The 9,682-nt window shown below is 42.7% G+C and overlaps 1 gene segment (V, D, J or C); it reads right to left on the minus strand.

Annotated features, from left to right (window-relative positions):
- Nucleotides 1-8,893: 8,893 nt before the first annotated feature.
- On the minus strand, nt 8,894-9,415 carry LOC123813619 (the record flags this gene model as incomplete). The annotated part of the segment is given in 2 exon segments: nt 8,894-9,204; nt 9,302-9,415. Coding segments are annotated over 2 exon segments (357 nt in total), but the record flags the coding sequence as incomplete, so codon positions are not given.
- Between the last annotated feature and the right edge of the window lie 267 nt (nt 9,416-9,682).

Genomic DNA, 9,682 nt, shown 5'->3' on the forward strand with positions numbered 1-9,682 from the left:
TAATGGGGGAGATAGGTAAAGGCTTGTTGGGAACAACTATAAAGGAAACATTGTAAAAACCAAGGGGGTTGGAAGCAGGGGAGGGAGGTGGGGTCGCTGGGGTGGGGACAAGTGGTGGGCAATAAATGTAGACAACTGTACTTGAACAACAATAAAATAAAAAATGGAAGAATAAAAAAGCATTTAATGTGACTAGTGTTCAATATACTGCTACAAAGAAGCATTTCCAAAATCCCTCCCCCCAAAAAAAAATTTAAGAAGTTCATTCTCATCAAGCCATTATTATATGAAATTTTAAAGGATTTATTTAAGAATAAAAGTTTTCCAGATGGCGGGGTGTGTGGAAGAAGGTTGAAGAGGTTAGGGGTTTAACTACAAATAGGTGGTTAAAAAGTACTCACATGGATGTAAAGTATGGTTCAGGAAGTGGATTAGCCAAGGAACTTACAGTCATGACTCATGCACATGAGTGATGGTGCAGGGATACTTGAGGGAATGGGTGTACTGTGTACAGAGATCAAAGGGTGAGATTGGAAAATAACTGTAATATCATAATGAATACAATACAATTTACAAAAAGCAATGGTATTCATGGCAGCCAACGCCTCCAGCAGAGGCCCTAACCAATTCAATGAGACATGCACAGTGATAGTGTAACAAGAGGAAGAAAGAGCTCCTGTACCATCGGAGCTAATTAATTATGAGCACAAAGTAATAGCACTTAACACAGCATATGAGGACCCATGTAGCTACTGTCCTTTCTGGAAGGTCGGGTGCACCAGAAACTATGGGAATGACAAAGAGCTAGACCAGAGCCCTAAGGGCACACATTCAAATGGCATTCCTGTGGGCCCCAGGTGTTGGGATTGCCACACACTGAATTTATAATGACTCTGATTACTTGATAGAAGCTATTAGGAAGAAGTAAGCAGACATCAAGATCGTCAACGTAACTTTGGGTGAGTCATTTCCAAACTAGAGGAAATTACTGAGTTGGGAAGATGACAAACTACCTCAGAAATGAATGCAAATATGAACAGGATCACGAGCAGACACCTGGGTGTAAGGAACTCAGGATAAATGTCCCTGTAAGAAATGTCACCCTTGAAGGACGGCATTTGCAAAATGACACAGAACAAAATAAATAAATTAAGACCTGGTGAGAGTGTGGAGAAAGGGAGCCACCCACTCTCTGGATGAGAAGGAAATAAGAATGAAATTATAATCCAATTTTATATTCATGCAATTTTTCCTGTGCGTAGTACACTCCTCATGTAGTACATTACATTGAAAGTTTCTTTTACAATTAAAAACAATTGTTTAAATTTTCCACATTTAAAGCAAATAGACATACAGTAACAAGACTGATTGCTATTGTCAGTGACGCAGTTAGTAAGAACTTGAGTTGTACTTTTCCTGTCATTAATGAATTATCATCAAAACCACTTACTTTCAAGTAAAGGCATGGAATGCTAGAACATCCAATAAAGGATCAAATCAGTAAGTACTTACAGAATGCCTCATTCTGGCACCAAAACTTATCATTAGATCCTTGTAGAGACCATGAATATTCTAACTCATGTGGTGGTGACAAGGACGGCCTCCTTGACCAAACCTCAGTCTGCTTTCCTAGGCCCTTTTCTCAATCATGCCTTGACCTTGAGCTTCAGGGCCCATTCTTGTTACACCTGCATTGTGTACATTCAGCAAGAATCCTGTATAGAGAGAACTGTCCCTCCATGCTATCTGATCAGATTGGCCTGCCTTTAGCAAGAATTCTTTCAAAATATTTCAGCAAAAATCACTTGCCCTTGAACTCCCCTGTTAGTAATTTCCATCTATTGACCCCTGCAACCTTCTCCTTGCTTGGAAATACCCATTTCCATTGTTGTGTTCAAAACTGAGCCCAGTTCTATCTTAAGGTCTCTTTTCCTAGATTGCAATAGTTCATGATGAAAATCTGTCATACAGTAAACAGCATGGGTTTTTTTTATCATTTTTTAAAAAATCCTGAAAGATCAAGCCATGCAGCTTCCAGGTGTTCATTCAATAATACAAACCAGGACTTGAGAGAGGTATTTGCCCTGCCCTGTTCATTGCAGCATTATTCACTGCAGTCAATACGTAAAGACCACCTCAGTGTCCATTAGTGTGTAAATGGATAAATATGTGCTGTGTAATCATGCCTGAAGGTTACTCAGCCTTAAATCAGGAAATCCTACCATAAGCCACAGTGTGGTAGAAACTAGGTGACATCGTGCTCTATGAAATAAAGCTGTAATGGAAAGGCAAGTATTGCATGATTCCACTAATACTATGAATTTAATTTCTAGCATCATCTGAGGGCACTCAATACATAGGTGTTCTGAAAAGTAATTACAGGAGATGGAGAATCAGAGGACTGTCTGCTTCTATGGAGTCCCGCACCAGTGGGAGAACCAAAGATGAGGCTCCTGGAGGAGACAGCTGCTATCAGGACAATTCCAGCACTGGCAATGTATGCTGCACATTCACAGGGATATGGAGGTGTTTTGTTCTGTGTATGGAGCTGTCCATCTCTCAGGGCCCTCACGAGAGTGAGGGAACCATCAGTCTGCACAGAGTACAGCTTCCCACCTGGGAACACGGATGAAGGGACAGAAAGCCCAGACACCCACTCTCATCAACTGATTACAGAGTCAAAAATTTATTCAAATAACTTTTTCTCCCTGAGTCTGTTGTATCAAACTTTATATAAAACTGGTCAGTCAGAATGATTCAGCTTTACTTTGACCACCAGCATCTGTGGCTCCGTGGACAAATGACATAGGTGTAACCAGGAATGTAAGAGACTGCTTCATCAGCAGTAAATTTTAGAATCTTCCTTTCCACAGTGTTTCACCCATTTTCATGTCTGCCCCTGACCTGAGAGAACTCTGTCATCTCGTCCATATGAGATGGATGTCAACTGGGCATGAAGTCACATGTTGTGGGGGTCAGTGTTCAGAACTGGAAGGAAATACTCTCAGGCACATGGATGGTGGCATTAAGCAATCCAGGCACCAACACTTCCCAAGGTTCTTGTTCTTTATGTTGTATTTTTTTCTCATTGTGTAGCAAGTTTAAGTTTTCTAATGTCACTTTCCTTAGAAATAGCCCCACATAGTTACTAACACAATGGGATGGCCAAAAAATTAATTTGTTTATTTTTCTGTAAGATATTTCTAGTAGTGTGTAGCTTGCTTTATCTTCATTTAATATGTTTGTTTTATTTTTGTGACAGCTGTCATATTCAGCATGCATTTAAAAAGGTTATCAGAATTAATAAATTTTATGCATCTACTTTTATATTGAAGACAGAAAATACACACCATTTTGGCATATTATGCTTCATTATATCAAGAAAGATAAAATCACAACTTAAATGTAAAGAAAAAAATATTTCAGTGTATGGAGGTGCTGTGATTAATGAAACACATCACAAATGGTTTCTGATGCTTCGTGGTGGAGATTTCTCACTGGGCCATGCTCCATGGTAGGGTAAACCTGTTGAAGTTGATGGTGATGGAATTGACACAACACATGATAAAATCAATGTTATGTTACAGATGATAACCAGCATACTCACCATATTCAGATCCATAAAGACATTGGTAAAAATGAAAAAAGGCTTTTTGGCCAGCACACTGATTTGAAAATTAGTCCATCACCTCTACTCAGCCATACAAAGTGACTTCTTTCCTTCCGTGACAATGTGGATGGACCTAGAGAGTATTATGCTGAGTGAAGTAAGTCAGAGAAAGATACACAAATACAATGCGATCTCAATTATATGCAGAATCTAAATAACACAATAAATAAACTTACAATATAAAAACAGACACAGACACCAAGAACAGACTGGGGATTTCTGGGTGGGAGGAGACTTGGGAGCCTGGGAGAAAAAAATAAAGAGATTGAAAATTACAAACTGGTGCAGATTACAAATTCCAAAGTTGCAGATTAAACACAAGTGTGTGATGTATGACACAGTCAATGAAGGCAATAAGCATGTAAAAATAACTGAGTGATGCCAGGCGGGTACTGGAAGTATTGGGCCATCGCATCACAGATTGTATAAATGTCTGACCGCTCTTCTGTACGCTAGAAGCTCATATAAAGTTAAATATAGAATATCATCAGGAGTCAAAAAGAAGAAAATGGAAATTATCCCAAATTCCAGGGAGGCTAAGGCAAGGGTGTGGAGCTGAGGTGAACAGGCAGGAGACATGGCTGAATTCCAGGATTGTGCTCACATGTTTCTTTCTCTTTTTTTTAAGAATTGAATGTTTTTTTTGTTTTTTTTTGTTTTTTTAGATTTTATTTATTTATTTTTTGAGAGGGAAAGGAGGGAGAGAGAGAGAGAGAGAGAGAGAGAGAGAGAGAGAGAGAGAGAGAGAGATCAATGTGTGGTTGCTGGGGGTTATGGCCTGCAACCCAGGCATGTACCCTAGCTGGGAATCGAACCTGGGACACTTTGGTTCCCAGCCCACGCTCAATCCACTGAGCTACGCCAGCTAGGGCTACATGTTTCATCTTTACTGGGGAAATTCAGAATATCTTGTAGGTGTCTTAGTGACTATCATTGATAACCTTGACCTAGTATTATTTTTCTCTGCTTCCTACCTCACTAACCAATCGGATGCTGCTACCAGGAGTTACTACAAAAATCTGACTTGATCAAGAGCCTTTCCTGTCTTTCCCAGTGTTCAAATCTGTGCATGATAAACACTCGTTTTCCCCTTGGCATGTGTATGGTCAGCCTGGACATCCACACAAAGCTGCTGTTGGGCCCTCTACCCTTTGTGATGTCACAGACACTTGGTGCTGTGACCATTATTCCAAGTCAATGACCATCACCATGAGGGTTCATTGTTGTCTGGGGTGTAGTTCATATGCCTGGTGCTCACTGTCCAATATTAACATATCCTGCTGCTGGCCACCATGGACACCGATCTGTGTGGCATTTGGATGCAGGATAGAGCTAAGCAGAGTCTCTGGGTAGATTGAGCTGATGAACGTCACATAGATTGATGATTTATTAAAGTTGGAAACAAGAATGTGTGCAAGAGGTTCTGACTTTTGTCCATGTGAGAATGATGTCTTCCTTTACTACAGATTTTTCTAACTCAGAAAGGTCAAAGGTGAATGAAGAAGCAGGGATTGAGAAAACATGCCTGAGAGAAACTGTTACAAGAAGAAGAATCTCCACAGGAAACCATCCCTAAACTCAAATTGTCCCTGCTCCTTGGATGGCCCTGGTGTTCAGTGGCCCTAAAGAGCCCCTTGGGGCATCACTCTCTCCTGCAGGAAACTTTGTCTCTGGGCACACACTGACTTCCCCTCACTGTGTCTCTGGCACAGCAAGACCAGTGTCTTCATCTCTCAAGATGTTCAGGGTTAAATAAACTTTGCTCTTGGAGGTGTTTCTGGTGAAGTTTAGCTGGCATTTCACCATTGGCTGTATGCTGTACTTCCATTGCTCCGTATAATATCAACTCACTCTATAGCCACTTCCCTGGAGTGTGGTGGGTCCAGTGCACACCACAGATAATTAAAGAGAATCCAGAGACATCACAGGTAAAGGAAAGGGTCTGCAAGTGCTTCACCAGACCTGGACCTAACTCATGCAGCTACACCTTAGATGGGACCCCTGGGGACAAGGTGCATCTGTCCCTGTCAGTCACATGTAGTCAACACCATCCCACATACCTATGTCTGACATCTGAGGTGCTGACAATGGCGGGGGGGGCTGTCACTAGGCACAGGAGTACATACAACAGCCTCATCTTCTTATAGAGCACAGCTGTGCCTTCTCCAGAGACCTCAGATCCATGTGAGGAGAGAGCTATGAGTCCCTACAGCCCAGAGGGCATTGTGCCCTGGAGCTAGAAGACAAATTAGTCTTTGGTCAGGCCTTTCTCCTATAAGTGGAGAGGGATAGAGGACAGTCACACGGGTCACTCTGGGCCTTCTGTTGGGATGTCTCTGCTCTTAAATTAACTCACCTTGTTTGTAAGGGGTAGGAGATTACCAGGTTTATTAGACACAATGGAATGAGATAAAAGGACTGCCTGACCGTTATGAGAATAAGAATAAATCATGAACTAGATGAGTAGGAAACACTTAGATTAGCATGCATCTTATAAATTAAAATAGGAATTCCCCCTGTTCAGACTGTTTCTAAATCCCAAAACACTAGTATACATATACTTCTAAAAAATGTATGTATTTTCATAACAATAGTATCTATTTTGGTAGAAACAATAAAGGAAAGTCATAGTAAATACCCAATTTCTTCATTTCTGACCTTTTATAAGAGGCTGGTGAGTTTGTTTGCTGTAGAGTTATTGCTGTTGCTAATTTGTAACATTGCTCCATTTAGCACAGCTTAATTCACAGAGATGTTCCACATGCAGAGTTCTTCATGCTCTTCAGCTCAGAATAAATGCCCAGTACAACCTTGTCTCTGTATCAACTCACAGAGAAAGGTTGATCCCCATCATCAACCCCCCAGGGCTGATAATGGTGGGCCCTTCAAGGGCTGTCCTTTGTACTTTCAAGTCAGTATTCCTGACCATTGCTCATCTGAAAACTGAGAGTTCATCATCAATGAGAGAGTGTGGCAAAAGGGTATGAACACATGTGGAGAATTTTAACTCCCTTGGATACCCTCTGTGATCAACATCGTCCACCTCATCCTTCAATGGCTTGTTGACTGTGACATCAAGTGACTGAGGTGCACACAGCACAGTGATAACTATTCAGTAAGGAGTTACTCTAATCCAAATGTCACACTGCCATTATGTATAATCTTTCAGAAGTTTGAAAGCATGGCAATCTTAGTTAAAATGATCAAACCTAAGTGGAGCCTCAAACCTCTGGCCAATGCTCCTCCTGAGTGCTGTTCTTGCTCATGACTCCAAGCACACATCAGCCAGTTCCTTGTGATCTGGTGACTGGGAGGACCATGCCTTTGTGGATCCTACCTCTAGTGAATCCTGGAACTACTCCATGCTATATCTACTTCTAATGCTGCCTTCCTGATAAATGTGTTTAGGAGCCTCCTATGACCTTCACCTAGGAAATTTGTCTGTGAAAGAGAAATACTGGAGAAAAACTGCCCTAGAATATCACTGAAAACAAACAAACAAACAAACAAACAAACAAACCATACTTCACTTTTTACAATACATACAGCAGTGTAACTCCAGGAAATGAGCCCTGGTGATCATGTTACACTACAACCCTAATCCATTCTGGATGCTTAACAAACTACTGTGGACTGGGTCACTGCCAACAACAGACACATATTTCTCACAGACCTGTTATTGGGAAGTCAAACAATAGATGCTGGCAGATTTGATGTCTGGGGAGAACCTGCTTACTAGTTGTCTGTTTGCTATGATCTCAGAGAGTGAATGGGGCAAAGGAGCTTTCTGACTTCTCTGTTATAAAGGCCCTAATGTTGTTCATGAGAGCTCCACCCCAGGACCATCATTATCCAAAGGCTCCACCTTCTAATACCACCCATGGGCTTCTGGTTTTAACATGCAAGTTTTTGAGTGACAAAAACACAAGCTCATAGAAATAACTAATGAATTAAACAATGACCCCACCCAGATGGAAAGTTACATGAGTAGAGCTCCCCAGGCTGAGGATGCCCATAATTCTGCGGAAGGTTCTCACCTTTGGGAGCAGAAAGTGTACCCAAGACTTTCACAACAAGCTGACAACCTTGTACAGTGGACAGGTTCCATGCTACAATTTGAACTAAGATGCCATGTAATGTATTATTATTTTCATTATGGCTTACATATAACCATCACCCTCATTTCCGAGGGACTGAAATCACATTCTACCCATAATTGTTGGTAGCTCTGTGTTCTCACTCATGTTTTCTAGGTGTGCTGTGAAATAAGGAGTCAGGCTCTAGTATTTGATGTCTGATGCTGACATGTTAAGGTTCACCCCTCTCTCCTGTTCTGTGCACACATGGGAAATCTGATGTGGAAATGGGGATTCACACTAGTTTGATGCAGGTAGGAGATGGAAACCACACAAACCCCTCCTGTGAGTAGGACCCTGATCAGGGGTGAACAATAAAACTGGGACAAGACTCCTGTCTGACATGATGCAGCCACTCCTGACCTGCTAAAAAGTCCACCCCTCTCTCAACAGAGTCCTCAATGAAGGGACAAGGTTTCCCATAGTCCCTCTGTGTGTGTGACAGCATCATCCTGGACATCCACATAATAGTATGGTGGGGGTCCCTCTATGTTCACATGATGTCATCCTCTATTGATGGCATAGATGTGGAGTTAAGTCAAGCACCATCACACCTGGGTTCCCTGCCCCCCCCCCGCCGAGACTTGGTTCCTACCTCTCTGGTGCCCACTGTCCAGCAAGCATGTGTCCTGCTTGTAAAATTGGACTCTGAGCTGTGTGGGGATGGAGTCCTTGTTGGGTCCAGCAGAGCCTCCGGTTGCGTTCAGCTGATTTGGGTCAGGAGGTTTGATGATTCATTGATATTTCATTAGAATAAGACACAACGAATGTATGTGACTATCTGACTTTGGAGCATGTCAGAATGTTTTCCTCCTGTGACAACAAGCCTCTGTAACTCAGACACTGAAGGTGTCAGCACAGAAGCAAGAAGGGAGGGAAGCTCCCAGAGGGAAACTGCTGTGTGGAGAGTCAACCCCACACCTGGCAGGAAGCCAGCCCTTAAACTGCATCTGCAGCTGCTCCCAAGCTGATAACTGTACTCAGTGTGACCTGAGCACCCCCTGGTGTCCTGAGGTCCCCTGGCGGTGTACCACTCTTGTCTCTTTCAGGGAGGTTTGTGTCTGGGCTCTCAATGACTTCCCCTCACTGTGTTTCTCGCACAGTAATACATGGCCGTGTCCTCGGCTTTCAGGTTGTTCATTTGCAGGTAGAGCAGGTTCTTGCCATTGTCTCTGGAGATAGTGAATCGGCCTTTCACAGAGTTGGCATAGTATGTGGTATCACCATTACCACTAATAACTGAGACCCACTCCAGCCCCTTCACTGGAGCCTGGCGGACCCAGTGCATTGCATAGTTACTGAAGGTGAATCCAGAGCCCAGGCAGGAGAGTTTGAGGGAACCCCCAGGCTTCACCAAGCCTCCTCCAGACTCCACAAGCTGCATATCACACTTGACACCTGCAAATACAAGGATGTTGGTTAGGAAACTGTAACCCTCCAATGTTTCTCTCAGTCATGTCCACATGTTCAGTGTCTCTCATTCTGCATAAATTACCTCTTAAGACGGCAACAAGGAAAATCCAGCTGAGCCCAAACTCCATATTGAGTGGTCTGTGTTCTATCCTGAGCAGGGTTAGGAACACCTGGGAATCCTGGGCTGGACTCCTGTCCCAGAGCTGAAGGGTCAGGGCTGGGCTGCTTTTCATGAGCAGAGGGTCACCATTTGCATACCTTCCTGCTATATAAGGATTTCTGGTGTTGGACGCTGACGTGAACGACATGGTCCCAGAGTGTGACATGCCAAAGGGTTGAGATGGTGCATGACCTAGGAGAGTAAATTCTCATAAAAGAGAGGGATCTAAATTGAGTGACACCTTTGAAAGTCACCACTAATGAACTGACCAAGAGGATTCAATGCTCACAAGAAGAGGGAGAA

The sequence above is a fragment of the Phyllostomus hastatus genome, unplaced genomic scaffold, assembly GCF_019186645.2.
Source record: "Phyllostomus hastatus isolate PE091 unplaced genomic scaffold, TTU_PhHast_1.1 phas_contig_1586, whole genome shotgun sequence".
Classification (NCBI taxonomy): domain Eukaryota; kingdom Metazoa; phylum Chordata; class Mammalia; order Chiroptera; family Phyllostomidae; genus Phyllostomus; species Phyllostomus hastatus.